At 36.7% G+C, this 16,814-nt stretch overlaps 1 protein-coding gene across 1 annotated transcript in view; it reads left to right on the top strand.

Annotated features, from left to right (window-relative positions):
• Positions 1-1,019: 1,019 nt before the first annotated feature.
• Positions 1,020-16,814, top strand: part of LOC129231154 (adhesion G protein-coupled receptor L2-like) — a 50,336-nt gene continuing 34,541 nt past the window's right edge. The window contains exons 1-6 of the mRNA XM_054865402.1: positions 1,020-1,071; positions 1,868-2,098; positions 4,530-4,756; positions 8,646-8,802; positions 12,932-13,028; positions 16,404-16,525. Coding sequence (XP_054721377.1) covers positions 1,020-1,071; positions 1,868-2,098; positions 4,530-4,756; positions 8,646-8,802; positions 12,932-13,028; positions 16,404-16,525 — 886 coding nt within the window. The remainder of the gene's footprint in view (positions 1,072-1,867; positions 2,099-4,529; positions 4,757-8,645; positions 8,803-12,931; positions 13,029-16,403; positions 16,526-16,814) is intronic.

Below are 16,814 nucleotides of genomic sequence, written 5' to 3'. Positions count from 1 at the left end.
AAATGAAGAAAGGGCAGCAATCCACATCTAACCAGAGGACAAACACGATATTTTCTAGCAGGAAACTTTTTGAAAATATTCCTTTTTTATCATAAGAAACTGAATAACCCTTGAAATCCCGGAGCGTTGCTGAAAATAATTAGTGACGTTTCGGAATTTTTTTACGGTACAAAGACTGTCTTTTGTTTGTTTTGGAGGGAAAGGAAATTATAAAAATAAATAGATAAAAGAATAGATTGGATAAAAAAATTTAAAAACCCAAAAAAAAGTAATTGTGCACTCCTGTTTGTGAAAATTGCAACACCACGAAGGACTTACGCAATTGAGCTGAAAATTGCAGGAAATGTAAAGTAGGGCATGATTGCAAATGATTAGAATTGCAGACCAGTAGCGCATGCGTATGCTGAGCAACGCCCACTGAACGGCGGATCGAACCGAATATAAATAGACGGCTGTAGCGAGGCGTGTATGATTATCGGTAGTTACATGCTAGAGTATACGTTAATTGAATCTTTACTATGCCTCTTCGACGAAAGAAAGCGAAATTTGAGCAAATTTCGGAGTTTGAACGGGGCAGAATCGTCGACCTTCGTGAAGCTGGATTGTCTTATCGCGCAGTAGTCGCTCGTGTGCAGCGAAACAGCAGCACAATCACGCGTGTTTGGAAGCAGTGGACGGACGAGGGTCGGGCAGCTGAGAAATCCGGGAGTGGACCCCGAAATGTGACATTAGCTCGCGATGACAGACACCTGGTGCGTATGGCGCTGACGGACCGCACAGCTTCTTCTAGGCAATTGGCAGCACAGTGGTCAACAGCTACAGGTGTTTCATTGTCTGCTTCATCAATTCGGAGACGTCTGCTGCAGCGTGGGCTGCGCGTAACGATTCATTTATACAGGATTCCTCTCACGCAAAATCATCGCCGCCTGCGGCTACAAAGGACCAATGTGCATAGGAGCTGACGTGCTGATTGGCAGCAGGCCGTCTTTTCTGACGAATCCCGCTTCAATTTGGGCACCATGATGGCCGAATTCGTGTCAGGTGCTATGCCGGTGAGCGGCACCTTCCGGAGTGCATTATCGAACGCCAGAGTAGATAAACACCCAGTGTTATGGTCTGGAGTGCCATAGCATATCATGGACGATCACAATTGCTACGAATTGTGGGCAATTTGAACAGTACTCGATACATAAACGAAATTTTACAGCCCCAAGCTATTCCTTTCCTGCAAGGATTGCATGGGGCTGTATTCCAGCAGGATAATGCCCGTCCACATGTCGCCAGGACTGTCAAATCGTACTTTGATTCGCAGCTGGTACAGCTTCTTCCTTGGCCTACATATTCCCCGGATATGTCACCGATTGAACATGTGTGGAACTTCGTTGGGCGGCGTCTCGCTCGTGATCCTCGTCCTGTTGCTTCGACAGACGAACTTTGGTTGTGCATGCAAACGATATGGAATACTCTTCCGCAAGCAGATATTCAAACTGTTTCACTCCATGCCGAGTCGTGTAGCAGGTCTTATTGTGGTGGCCACACAAAATACTAATTTTTATCTCTTTTTATTGTTTGGTTTGAAAATGTAATCATTTATTTATACCATTACCACTCAACTGTATATTAAATTTCATTCAACTATGATGCTTCCTTCATGGTGTTGCAATTTTAACAAACAGGAGTGTAAATTTTTCTAAAAAAAAAAGAACGTGTTTTAGAAGAATGTAAACCTATTTGCTTAGATTAGTCTGTAAAATTTTCTCTCTTTCAATTTCGGAAATTTTCTAATAAATTAAACTGTAAGTTTGTTCACCTGATATTCCATAAGCTTGAAAAGTCTTATATGTTTTACAATTCGAACAACTTTCAGGCAATACCAACTTGTCAGTTTTCAAAACTGAGTGGGACGATTGCTGTGAAAAAAATATCTGCATCGAAAACTCATGCTACTCTCTCGAATGGCGATCGTCTACGTGGGCTGCTGTCCGGCAGCGCTGTCAGAGCAAATATCCCCAGTGGCGGAATTATGTAGATCTCTTCACGGTGACTGATCCTTGGAAGACAGAAAAACTTTTGAACGCCATGCGCAACTGCACGCTCGGTAAGTAAACAGTTGACGATTTCGCAAAAAGTAAGCTTGTATTAATTTGTTTAAATTGTTAAGTTTTATTTTGGTTTCAGTTTCACTTATATCAGGGAACCACACGAATAGTATAATAATAAAAATAATTTAAATAGCTTGAAATCAAAGGCGCGTATTGAGACTTTTTTTGAAATAAAATAGTATTTGCTTTCGGACCGCCGTTAATGAGGTGTTAGTCTGCCGAAATTTTAAGAAAAGAGCCAAATTAAAAGACTTGGCGAGAAATAGAATGTACCCCGGATTTCACTCTCTGCATGAAGCAGGGTATCCATCTGTATACAGTGTGAGAGAAGTCTTTCGTTACTCCCCAAAACTCGCACCTAACACGAACTTTACACAGTGACAGTTCCTGTGCTACGCCACTTCATTATAGTGGATTGGCGGTTTTTACCGAGAAGGTCTAGTTATCATTCGGAGGGGGGGGGGGGGACTAGAGGAGTTATGTCCCCGAAACTCACTAAATTTGGCGGCTTTTTGAAAATTGTGAGACTTTAAGACTTAAGATTTCGTTGATGGGGACAAGGGGGCAAATAATTTGAGTCCAGGAACATGTTTTACAATATTCTATCGTTTGCTGCTTGTTTACATTTTTTTCACTAGTATTCGCGACTCCACACTACCTTGCGGTGATTAACAATACAAAAGAAAAAGGTAAAACATTCCATTCCACGTGTTTTATTTTTGTTAAATTACAGGCTTCAGACAGTTTGTGGTGTAATGTAATGTCAGAAGAATAGATAAGAAAGCTTCACACAAACACGATGAAAAGTTACTGTCATTCTCTAAGCGTCAAAGCAAGTTATAAGTTGCGGCATTTGTTTGTTTTGCCTTTTTCGTCCGCCATTAGACAGCGGCTGCCGCGCCCCCTATAGTTTATTGGAGTTGCGAATACTCTTTTATGCTTTCCTGGTTAGAAGACACTTTTGTATATCCTGTATTGTATTCTCTCTATGAAACGATGAACTAAATATGAAAAAACAAGACTTTGGACGAAGCCTTTTCTTTTCTTGAGCAACATACGTCTGAGACAAGAAACGTGCTCTTTACGTTTTTCGTGTGCGGTAACGACAGCAGTAACAGACATGCTTAAGACATTGCTCTCAGGCTAACTCAATTTTCTGAGCCTTTTAATGTATTTATACTTTTAAAACTATTTTTCTCTCAACCAACTACATTTCATCTAACGTTTGGCTGCTTCTGAGACCTCTGAATTAATTCATTCTATTTTTATTTGCTCAATTTCGAAAAAAGGTCCGACCCTAGTAACAGACATCAACAATTCTGATGATACCTAGTAACAGATAGGATGAAGAAAGGATGAGTTATGGATAGAATTTCCATTTCCTCTTCAAAATATGCAAAAGTTCTTCATTTTTAGATCTAAAATCTTACTGAATTCAAATGAATCTGAAACATCGGCAGATCTCGTGGTAACTGTTCATAACCTTCCACCACTGCCTTGTAAACACCAAGTGGCTCGCAAAATTTACTCTGACAGCACTAGATGGTTGCACCGTATTCATGGGTCGCAGCAACATCAGTTTTACCCGCCTAAAATTCTTATTATTATTCAAATTCAAACTTACGACTGTCTGTTACTGGACCCTTGTCTGTTACTGGTGCCGTTACCTTACTGTTTCAGTGATTTATTGATAGTATTGCTTGGGTTAATTCAAAACACATAAAGCATAGTGTGGCTTTGATAAATTGAGGCATGCCTTTGACGATTTTTACTCCTTCTGAGGTTTATAGGGAAGGGTGGTTGATGTCTAGTTGAGTTACTTCCGTAGTAGTTTTTCGAAGGTATTCTAACTCAGATCAACGTCAAAAACGTGTCCCCTTCTCACTGAACCCCCCCCCCCCAAAAAAAAGAAATAAACATTAAGTTAGAAATAAACATGTATTTGTAGTAGAGAAGATTTATTTATGTTTTGATATTACGTTTTCATTGCCCTTTCCGATTAAACTTTCATACATAGCTCCTGTAAGCCGAATGTTCCGTCGAAAGGGTTAATTATGACACAACTTACTGGCGTGACATAAGTGCAAAATTTATAGTAGCCTCTAGGACCTAATCTAGTTCAACCTTCCTCAAATATTTTACCTGTTAAGAGCGTTAGGTCAATGTTTTTTTTTTTTTTTTCAAATGTAAACTACCTCATAGTGATACGTATACATGAAACAGTGTTGCTAAAACCACATTCACTGTCTTAGAGCATTATTTTATGTTTCCCTTGAAAGTTCTTCTGATTTCGATTGAAAGGGAAAAAATTTGTATTTGAAACACTAGTGTATTTTCGAAATATATAAAATGTCTTACCACCTGCATTCTAAAAAATATTTAAATTGTACTCTAATTATTTATTTTCTTCTACTTTTGGCACTTCAGGTATTTTACCAGAATCTCTGTGGACCAGCGGAATACTGTGTCCGGGTTCAAATTCTACAACCTCCCTTTTCACTGCACGATGGGTTTCCTTGGAAGAGCCATTCCCGGATTGGTTGACACCGGAAGCAGTCACTTTGGGAACACTTCCAGAAGTGGTGGACCTTCAATGCACTTTTTTGATTCTATTCACTTCAATGAACGCTACATCCATTCAATACGATTTTCAGGTATAATTTCTTGCATCTACTGTATAAATTACTCGAGCCTTCGAGTGAGCCTGAAATACCCTTTCCAGCGCTATTTTTCACACGAAGTACCACGTCATCACCTGTGACTAACACTAATCTTTAAATTTAGACAGCGTCAGTTATCGATGACTGACAATGACCGTTCAGACCGTGGATTTCATCGGTGACTAAGAGGTATAATTTCAAGCACCTACTGTATAAATTGCTCCAGCCTTTGAATGAGCTTTAAGTACCCTTTCCAGTGCTATTTTTTACACGAAATACCACGTCAGTATCAGTAACTGACACTGATCTTTCCGTTTAGGCCGTATGAGTCATCGATGACTGATAATGACCGTTCAAAACCGTAGATTTCATCGGTGATTGAGAGGTATAATTTCATGTATTATATAACCAATTTTAAAGAGATGTCCAGCCAGCCAGTCATTTTGATTTTGTGTACAACATGACTGCCTGTCTGGACATCTCTTAAAAATTGACGTATATGCGACTCCAAACTGTACTCTTTGCGGAGACTTCACATTCATAAATGGCCACTACCATTTCGCACTGCAGAGCACTCCAAGTGAGCTCCTTGGTAGAACGATACTGGGAGGAAAGAAGCCGAATGAGACAATGACTTTTTTCCGGTGTTTTTCGTTTAGTTCTGTTTGTATTTTAAGTTGTCAAGTTCTCTGCCATTGGAAAAAAAAAATCATGCATCTACTGTATAAACTCGAGCCTTTGAGTGAGCTTCAAGTACCTTTCCAGCGCTATTTTTCACAGTAAAGTACAAGTACCATGTCAGCACCAGTGACACTGATCTTTCCGTTTAGGCCGCGTCAGTCATTGATGACTGACAATGACCGTTGAAACCGAGGATTTCATCGGTGACCGAGAGTAAAAATTTGATTTGTAACTAAAAAAGAAAATTCCTAGCAATTTGAGATCGCATCATTAATATACTCAAGTAATTACGTATTTATCAAAAGCTATGTTATTGACATTTTTTAAGGGGGTCCGGGACACATTTTGAAATTTTTTTTATTATGTACTTTAGAGTTTTGAAATTTTTTGAACTGATTCATCATTTATTTAATAAGCAAAATCATAACATAAATATGAAAAAAAATTATTTTTTTATTTAAATTTAATTAGTTTTTTTCAAAAAAATGGGGTTGCTTTAAATTGCTATAACTCAAAATATTGTTGGTCAATTTTCAATTTTTTTTCAAAAAAGTATGCACAAATATCTAAGCTTTAATTTTTATTCGGCGATTTTAAAAATATTGATTCAATAAAAAATAAAAAATATTTGAAGAAAAATTTCGAAAAATTCGAAGATACTTTTTTTTAAAAAAATCATAATTTTTGCAGTAAACATTTTTTTTTAATTCGCCGAATAAAAATTAAAGTAAATTGCTTGAAAAAGATATGCTCCAAGTTTCATTACTTTATCTCTATCGGTTCCTGACTTATAAGAGTTTGAATGCAAGAAATCGGGAAAAATTGCATCATGGAGAAAAACGCGTTTAAAGTTTTAAAGTTATGTACACATTCGTTAGATGCATGCAACAAAAATAACTATAACTTTCGTTCTATTTAAGGTAGAAACAAGATTTAAACGTCCTCTTAAGCAGAAAAAAACGGAGCAATTTTTCAAATTATAAAAAAAAAAATTGCAAAATTTGAGGATTTTTGTGTCCCGGACCCCCTTAAGCCGAAAAACGGTTGTCCTTTAATAACGTTTGCTCTGGACGCGTGGCCTGATTGGGGATACCTCATAAATGAGCATGGCGCTTAACGTGTTAATGAAAATAAAAGTTTACTTTCTGCGAAAATTTTGGCTTTTTTAGCATAAGAGTAAAAAATTTACCAGAGCTTACACGCTATTCACCACAGAATCACGTAGAAGGTGCTCAGGTAAAGTTCACTGAAAAAGAAAAGTTTCTATACCTATAAATATAGATTAGTGATACTCCTTTACTTTTAGTCTGAACGCAACAGTGCACGCAAGGTGAGGAAAAGTGACGAAGTGTTTTTGATTGCAGCAGTTTAATGATTATTTTCACTCAAGGCATAATTTTAGTTTGTCGTTCGTCCAAGCCCTAAAAGTTGTAATGCTGACAATTTAAGGAATCCGTACAATTTTAGAATGTGAATGCCGGTCAGAATATCGATTTTGGAATTTTGTTTCAATACTAAAGATGGCTGTTCTAGTTTTCTAAGCTCTTATGATTTTTTTTCTACCTTACATAGAAATGAAGGTATAGAATTATTGAATGTAGGTGCTTTAATGTGCTTTGATCATGCAAAAGTTAAAATATTGCACTAGAGTAATGTTTTTTTTGTAAACTAACTCCGCAATTTCTATCCTTCTTAGGATACTACTATTACACTTACTTTTTGCTTAGTTCTATCTTAGCTCTTTCTCATAAAATGCTGTGTGTGTGATCAATATGATTGATCAACACGTTTAGAAACTTTATCAAATAAGTTTTGTACTTTCGGTTACAAATTGCTTAAACCGATAGTTAAACATGGATTCCGTCAATGATGTTATGAATATATTTTTTAACAGGTTATAATCGCTTAAGTGAGAAAGGAGTTATGTGTTTTATTCCATCCCGGTGTCATTTCTGCTTTAATGGGAGTTCATAAGTTAAGAGTTTTTATTATTATTATTATTTCTATAATTTGATACTCCCACTAAGCACCCATCATAATTAAAAGCAGACGCCCATTTACTCTTTGAAGCACAGAATATAATTTTTTTTTTTAACTAGTAGGTGGATTCATTTGATGCTAATTGGTCCGTTAGCTGTAAAAAAAATGAAAAGGTTAGGTGGACTCAAATGAATCCACTAATCTTCAAAGGGTTAAATGAAACTAAGCACCAAAATTAAGACACTTATGAATCTTACTGACTCTAATCATTTTGAAATATTCTCGGAGGCTTGGAGACGATAACTAATTAATGAATTTGGCTAATAATCTTTTCAGGTTTTTGAAGCTATGTTTCAAAGCAACGTTATGCGGCCGGAGTAAGCAGAAAAAAAAAAAAAAAACAACGAACAAAAAAAAAATAAATAAATAAATAAATAAATAAATAAAAAAATAAAAAGAAAAAAGAAAACGTGCCATCTGCTACCTTTGACGCGCATGCACAGAGCTTTGTTTAGATAAAATTGCTTAGCATTTCGTCTGTGGCGAAGCTTCCGTGGCGCAATCAGCTAGAGCGTTCGTCTGTTAAGAGAAATGTTGGTGCTTCAAGCCCACCCGGGATAGTGATATGTGTCTTAATACTAAACAAGATGATAGCCACGGGATTGGTAAAAATGAACCTATGCTTTATGGAAGTTAATTAGCTAATACTGGTGAATTGATAAATTTAACTGTATTAACTGATAATTTATTCAATTTGTTGTTTCAGTATACATTTGACATTATATGCTTATGTTATTCAATAAAAGTTTAGCTTCAGTCGGCCAGTCCTGCGACTCAGAGACGGACTGGCCTGCCGGCCCATCGGCCCCCTCCCGCCTATGCGCCAGTTTCGCCCTCAGGCCAGAACACCTTTTTTTTCCGTTCACAAACCTGTGCAATTTCGCTTTTTTTTCTTTTCCTTTTACTCGCAAACCTGAATACCATCGATTTTTGTTCTTTTTTTTGCCCCCCCCCTTTTTTTGCACCCTTTGGAGGCCAAGCTTGGCGCTCTCTCGAAGGACCCAGTCCGCACCTGCCGCGACTGTCTTTGTTTCCCTCTTTTCAATGCTTTAAACTTAATTTAAAAACATGTTGTGTACGTATTGGGTTTAAAAATGATTTCCTATAACACATTTCTTTACTGTTTCATATTTGTGGAATTACGACAAATTTTGTCACATAGCCTCAAAACTCTCGCCATGCAGCCATCTGCGAATTTCGTCATTTTGAACCAGTCGTCACTTCAACACAAAGCGAGAGCTCTCATTGGTCGGAGATCTCAGAAACCACTCACCAAGAGAAGGAATCTACGTCTCCAGTACCAGCCACTTTTGTTCCAAGTAATTTCAGAACTTTGCTTTCGTTAATTTGGAAAGTCCTTTTACACAACCGAAACCAACCGTTCAGCTTCCGAGTCTATTGATATACAGCGAGATTCTATTAAGTTGAAGCTTGACCTTGATAATGCTTACTTCTTTTCGGTGTAGTAACTCAAATCCGCGCTAATAACGCTTCCTTTCTCACTCAACTTCCCAAAAAGAAGTAGTCATGCTTACGGTCAACCTTCAACTTATCAGAGACACACTATACAATTCCTTGAGGATGTTACTGTCTGGCCAGGTTTAGTTTAGGCCAAGCTTACAAGGAGACGGCACGACCGTGGGGTCAGAGATTTGCGTTAATCTTTTTCGTGGTGAAAGAGAACCCCTAGTACCTTACGTTGTTAAAGTAATACGACGCAATACTCAGAAAATTATGAGAAAAATCGATTGAAAGTGGCCATGGACTCTCCTAGGCACCTTATGAGTTTAAAATATCAGTCTCTTGACGAGCCGCCGCTAGCCTAGTTGTTAAGGCGCGATCTTGTGCTCCAGAAATAGCATTATCGAATCCCACTCTGGATCCTTTTCTCTTCTTTTTTTTTTTTTTTTTACTATCACTACAATTAGTGGTAACGCTTTTCACCCCTATATTACTTTCTGAAATTTATTTTTGCCAAAGATCGTAAACTTCTTCATTCACTGAAAAACATTCTTGCTCGTTATTCTGTAGGGTTTGTTTTGCCTAATAAAGTTTTTTGACCTGTGGTCTCCCTAAAGGGACATCTGCACATAAGACTGCGCGACCCTGTAAGAATTGCACTGCAGTTAATTTTTCTATTTCGTGGTGAACGTGAACCTACGTGTCTATTCCATTAAACGCAAAGTTATCGTACAATCAAAATTAAAAATGTTGGCTGAAAAAATTGCTGGCTCTTCTGGAATAGGAGAGGAAATTCCCTAAGAATCCATGTACAATGCGCTCCCTTGGTGCAACCTTGTAATGTTTACTTCTACAGACAAGTCAAAAATTTCGTAAAGCGCGTGTAAAATTGCAGCGAGTTGTTAGAGCAAAATAGAGAAATTAATTCCCGGGAAGATTGTATAAAAATTAATTCAATTATTCACCATCAATTATCGTCACCAATATTCCAAGACATGATTCAATACGCCTGGTTTGCGTCTAAATTATCCACTATTCGAAATATTTTCATGAATGTTAATGAGGTATGTTTTTCTACTGATAGATTGCAAATTCCCTGCAATTGTAAAAAATACGCTTTCATTTGTTGCGCAAGATGTCGCAAAAATTATTGCTTTGTTTGTTTCTATGATAACTACCACTGCGTTTTTTGTACATAATCATTAAAAAAAATGTATTTTTCCTTATAGACTTGGTTATTCTCATTAAAAACTCAATGTTCCTCCTCACGTACTTTAGAATGAAAAATATGAATTGTTTTAAATTGTTTTGCCGGAAGAAGAAGAAAATTATTTAAAAAAAAATGATATAAATAAATTCTTAAAAATTATGAAGGGAAGAGAAATTATATTTCAATAATTGCTGTGATAACAAAAAAAAAAAAAAAGATCCGAATGTCCTATGAGCAGATGTCCATTATAACCGTAAGGGGACCACAGGTCGAAAACCTTTGCTAGACAAAACAAACCGTACAAAATAACGAGCAAGAATGTTTTTCAGTGAATGAAAAAGTTTGCGATCTTTGGCAAAAATAAATTTCAGAAAATAATGTAGGGGTGAAAAGCGTTACCACTAATTGTTGTGACAGCCAAAAAAAAAAGGAAGAAAAAATGGTCCACAGTGGGATTCGATCATGCTATCTCTAGAGCACAAGATCGCGCTTGTGCCAACTAGGCTAGCGGTGGCTCGCCAAGAGACTGACATTTTAAACTCATAAGGCGCCTAGGAGACTCCATGGCGACTTTCAATCGATATTTCTCCTAATTTTCTTAGTATTGCGTCGTATTACTTTAACCACGCAAGGTACTAGCGGTCCTCTTTCACCACAAAAAAAAAAAAAAAAAAATGTCACAAATCTCCGACCCCACGGTCGTGCCGTCTCCTTGTTAGTTTTATTTGAATCGTGACTAGAGAGACATTGAAAAAACGAAATGGCCACTCTTTTATTGAAGCCACAATGTGAACTAGAATACATCGCTTTGTTTCGTTTACTGTTAATTTTGAGCATTTATCATGTGTACCTGCTTGTGAGTAAATGCTTTATTAAGTTGTAACTAATGACTTAAGCTTGCAACCATTATTTAATTATTTGCACTCTTAAATTCATTTTATGCTCCTACTGTTTGTGAAGACTTTATGCTTACGTCGAATTAGGCATTAGCATATTACAGTTTAGTCAAGAACTAATATAAAATTAAAGCGAGGAAAACAAAAACGACTCAAGTGACTCATAACTAAGAACACTCTATATCAAGTCACTTTTCAAACTAAAAAAAAAAAAAAAATCTCAATAAAAATCTGAGGAGTTACGATACCGGACACACAGATACTCAAGTTTAACTTACCCCCTCCCTATTTTTGTGTTGTGGATTAAGAAATACCTCACGATAAATCATGGGGGGAGTTCTGCTTCATCTTTTCTATTGAAATTAATGATATCCATGGAATTTAGTCTAAAACTTTATAACCACTTAATAATATCGTTCCTTGTTCAATAATTACTTCTTTCATTTTCTTCCTACTTTTTAATATAATCCTTAATATTGAAACAATTGAATTAAGATAGAAGAAAACATAATGGGAGCTTCCAAAGAACTGTTCCAACAAATACATGCAAATTTCTTGGCATTAAAATCTTGAATTTGAGACTTAAGACCGGGTTTCCTAGGAGGGAAATCGCCGATCTTCGACGTTGCGCCACGCTCCGGACATACGCGTACAGCATTAGTTTCCTAGAAGTGAACACGCTTAGCGTCGGCGTCGTTCCTCGCCGAGGCGAAAACTTGATTCTTCTGCTCATGCGCGCCCGAGCCAATTCGGCGTTCTGAGTGGTCACGTCGGAATCCACTTGACTTTGATTTCAGCGTTACGTCGATGAGCGACGTCGAAGATCGGCGATTCGCTTCTAGGAAACCAAGGCTTACGAGCCAAATCGACCGATTTTGGCTCGCGCGCGAATGTCCGAAAGGTGGCGCAACCCTGAAGATCGGCGATTTCCCTCCCAGGAAACATGGCCTTAACAGAGATGCGTCTAAAATGGAATCTGGAATTTAGGGATGGTATATTAGGGTGGTCGCAATATTGGTTTCCACTCTAAATCTGATAAAATGTTGCTCAGTATTTAGTGATTTATTCATCATCAGGGAAAAACCGAAGAATAGGCAATTTTTACTTACAGCAAATCCATATTATATGTGGTTCCTGAAGTTTCACAAAATCCTATTTATTTATTAATTATCCTGCAAAAACTAACGACGTAATAACATTTAACTTTTCAATTCAATGAATGAACTTTTGCCTGTTTTGTGGTCAGAACGTTAAATCTGGAATTCTGACAATGCGTTGCAAATGACGACAACTGACAATATGGATTGCTATCAGAAAATTAACTGTTAAAAGCCAGTATCATACGTCAGAAAAATCTTAATCCTCGCACTAAATACACACGGACAAGAAAATTCGATTTGATGCATCCTTGAACTGATGAAAGTTTTTTTTTCGTGTCTATTGCCATTTCATCTGGTAGCTTGCGTTCGACGAGCTAAACCGATCACGTGACAGCTACTGATCACGTGTTTCAATCAACCAATCAACAGCTTAAAATGGTAACCGGTGTGGTAACCGATAGAAGACAAGGCTGCGGTTAGTAACCGGTTACTCACCGGTCGACCGGTGAGGTTCGTCGAACGCAAGCGTAGAAGATTATTTTATATCATAAAATTTCTTTCATAGAACAAAGTAAATCTTACGTGGAAGATTCTGGAATAGCAGCTGTTCCTCTCCCTCTATTTTTTCCGTACCTTCTTTTTGTTGGTTTTCGTAACATTTTTGATGATTGAAACACAATACAAAATAATTTGGTTTCAGATATCCTAGGTAGAAGAACACCCTTATTATTATTTTTATTCTTTGGTAATTGTTATTGGTGACAGTGAAATTCTTTTCCAGAGACCTTGGGGCCTGCCGAATGGAAACAAAATTGGTCAGAAGATATTCTTCCTACAAGTTTCAGCTCTTCATCTAGCCAGCAAACTACAACCGATAGGTAAAAGGATCATAGAGCATCACTTTGTCTTCAAACAATTGGTGATACTTTGAGGAAATTTGATTAATTGGAAATACGAAAAGGTTTCAGAAAGTAATGTAACAAGAACTCTGACGGTTGTGAAGATTCTCTGTATGAATAAAAATACCTCCGAGGTAACGAAAATGATCTGAGCTTTCAAACGGTATCGGTGGATGGAGCTGGGTGTTCACTAACAGGACAAAATTTCAGTTAGAAAATGGCCGCGTTAATGGAAACATATCCAGCCAATGAAACAAGAAGTGTGATAAGGCGTTAGTCCCAACCTAGCACCAAGTGATTTCAATCTCTTAGGAACTTAAAGGAACTACTTGGGAGGTCAGCAGTTCCGAACCAATGCTACAGTTCAGCAAGCCACCTAGATATGGTTTCACATTCTTGACGATGATTTCTTCCATGCCGGACATCCAAGTGTGTCTTTAAAGGTCCAAAGTGATGGAAGTCCCTTGGTGCGAGGTCGGGACTGTAAGGAGGGTGACCCAATTCCTCCCAACGCAAATTCTTATTACACTTCGTGTTTCATTGGCAGGACATATTTCTGTCAACGCAGCCATCTTCTAAATGATATTTTGTCATGTATATGGACACCCTGCTCTATCAACCGGTAACTTATAAAAGCTCTGATTATCTTCATTACCTTTAGCGTGAGTTTTATACATACAAACAATCTTCACACCCTACAGAGCTCTTGTTACCTTACTTTTTGAAATCGCTACGTAGATTGATTCTAAAACCATTTAACGACCAATGAAAGAACGTCTTTACAATCAATGTTTATATTGAAATCATACGAAGACATACCAACGATATTCAGGGAATGTAGCGATTCATTGAAACCTGAAAAGTTTTCGCATTCCTCCTGCAAGGATAATTCATCGGCGATCATTGATTAATATTGGTTTAACAGTTTCAGCGCAAGTAATAGTGTGGCCCCGATGAGTTAAGGCATGGCATTGACAATTTGTTTTCTCCTTTTTGGAGAGTTTAATGTATAAAGGATAATTTTGGAATTCCTTCGCAAAACTTCTACAAAAGTGACCCAACGGAACTTTTCGCCAATCACACTTCACTATTATCCCCCCAAAAAGTACACACTATCAATGACATGTTTCAACTTAGAGCCACTCTATACGAAACTTTTTTCTCGTGAAGAAAGTAGTGAATAAATATGCCAACTTATTAAAATTTGGCAACGCTGTGAAAAGTCACGTGAAAATCAAACAACGGCTGAAATAGCAACGTCAAACTTTCTCTACTACGTATCTAGTGTCTACTTTATAAATAAAGTGCGGTGCGCAAGCAATTTGGCATATTTATTTATTATCGTCATTACGTGGTCACTAAATTTTAATTTCAGCCTGTAAATTTGCTGAAGAGATTATAAATGTGAAGGACCTTTCGCTTATAACTTAATAAATGAGGAAAGTTCTTTTCGTTTTCACTTTTCCATCCTAAACTGCTGTGATACGAATCATTCTTCGGAAATGGGAGTACACTTCATCAATGTATATTGCATATTTTTGAAACGTGAACATGTATTACTTCTATTTTAGATGCATCTTTTACCCATTGGCATCCAACTTCAGTTAATGAGTTTAGTTAAGTATCCAATTTTACATATGAACTTCTAAAAATCAAAGTATTTTTATTACTCTAGACGCTACATCGATATTATTTATTTTTTTCCAATTTTTCAATCCATCTTTTAACTATAAAGTAAGCATTCTGTCATCACGTTCTGCACGTACAAAACTTCGATTTCAGTGTCGTTATCTTCTAATAAAGGCATTTTTTTTTTCATTTGAACCTTTTAAAAGTAGTTTTACCATCTAAATGAATTTTATACCCGCAATATCTTCAACAGAGGTATTTATACCATTAAATTATATTCCTATTTTATTACAAGTGTGTAGCAAAAGTTCGTTAAAACAGTCATAATAATTTTTCAATATTTACAAATTCATTTTGAATTGTAATAATAAATAATATTAAATAGCATTTATAAAAAAAGAACTTTACCTTTTCTACTGAGGTTCAACAATCCAATTTTTCAAATGGGTGTGGATTTCGAAAAGGAGGAACTAAAGGCAAAAATGTTATAACTATTCAATTTCAAAATAATGTCGAAGTATTGTAACTTAGTTGAGATATCTTCTGCAAGATAGCGAAACATAAGCTCGGCATTCTGATCTGAGTAACATAATAACGTTGAATTTAAAAACACATCCATGTAAAAATGAATTAAAAATTTTTTTAAGTTACATAAATACAAAACACAACACAAAATTAATTTAACACATAAATAAATGAATAATTCAAACACAACAGGCGCTACATCTTGTAACGCACATCGAATTCAATTCAAATACTTCTAGCTTGCTACTAACAAAAAATTCAAATTACAATGAGTGCTCGTAACATTCTTCCACTTTTAATTTTAGCAAAAAGTGATGAAATCAAGGTTAAAAGAGCAAACCAATGTTTACGATTGAAAATTAAATGAACATTATATAAAATTTATTAGTTGACATTGAAATGGAATTAAGTGACATAAACCAAGTTTTACACGAGAAGGGAGAAAAACGATTAGGATCCTGTGAAATAACAGCTAAGACCAACTAATGACACGTTTGAAGTCAATAAATAGTTTTTTTGAAGGTAAAACGATTCATTAGTATAGTTTTAGTTTTAACAGCTATTTTAATGATTCCTGATATCGCTTGTAAAATTTTGTTTTTGTCAATCAACTCCATTTCACTGTCGAGTCCTGAATTGCGTATCCATAGCCTACGTTTAAAAATACATTTCAATGTTTCACGTATGACTTAACTAAATCGAGAAAAATTTAACTTCAACCATCGGTGATAAATCTCCCCAATGTAAAGATAATTTTACAAACACCAGTTTGTAGATGCACCTTTTGATTCACCCATTGGTGAGACTTATCACCAGTAAGATGGTTGCAGCTACATTTTGCTAGATTTAACCAGCTTCTTGGTGAAAGATTGAACTTTCATTTATAACCTATGTATTTAGAATCGGTCTGTCAAGGCCAAATAACTTTTCCACTGTAAACCCTTGTCCCTTTCTGGTTGTCATGATTACAGCACTATGAACTTTTTCCCATGTTGCTTCTGAAAATGTTATGTGTTGAAGAAACAGAGTGGGGGAAAAGTTCATAGTGCCAGAACCATGACAACCTGAGAGGGCAAAGGGTGGGGAGCAGCGAGAAAGTTATTTGGTCTTGACACGCCGATTCTAAATACATGGACTATAACAGCATAAAAAATATTTCATGTTTCGTTGAAATACTTCTCTCTATAACACACTTTTCAGGACAATTGCTACATCTACGGAGCAAAATAGAGTGTGCAGAGGCAAAGAAGCTGCTGGTATCAACTGGCCGGATACCCCTGCTAATGCGGTGGTGAATATGAGCTGTCCTCTTGGGATGACAGGTATGGCAAATGTCCTTTTAACAACTTGCACGCGGATATTATGCTATTTCTAGTAGTCTATTTAGTAGCTGAAATCTGCATTAGGTGCTGTCGATAAATGATGTCATACCCTTTTTCAACAAATTTGACCCCTCTCCCCTGCGTCAATAAAATTCCGCAATCCATCTTTTGTCACATATCATGATGTTTATCATAAGCATATTTGTATTAAAAATGTGTGATGTTGCACTTATTATTACCTCTTCCTCTCCCTTGTCAGAAACTCACTATTTCCCGATTCCCCTCCTCC

The sequence above is a fragment of the Uloborus diversus genome, chromosome 10 (assembly GCF_026930045.1).
Source record: "Uloborus diversus isolate 005 chromosome 10, Udiv.v.3.1, whole genome shotgun sequence".
Classification (NCBI taxonomy): domain Eukaryota; kingdom Metazoa; phylum Arthropoda; class Arachnida; order Araneae; family Uloboridae; genus Uloborus; species Uloborus diversus.
This window is presented reverse-complemented; position numbering and strand designations above follow the sequence as displayed.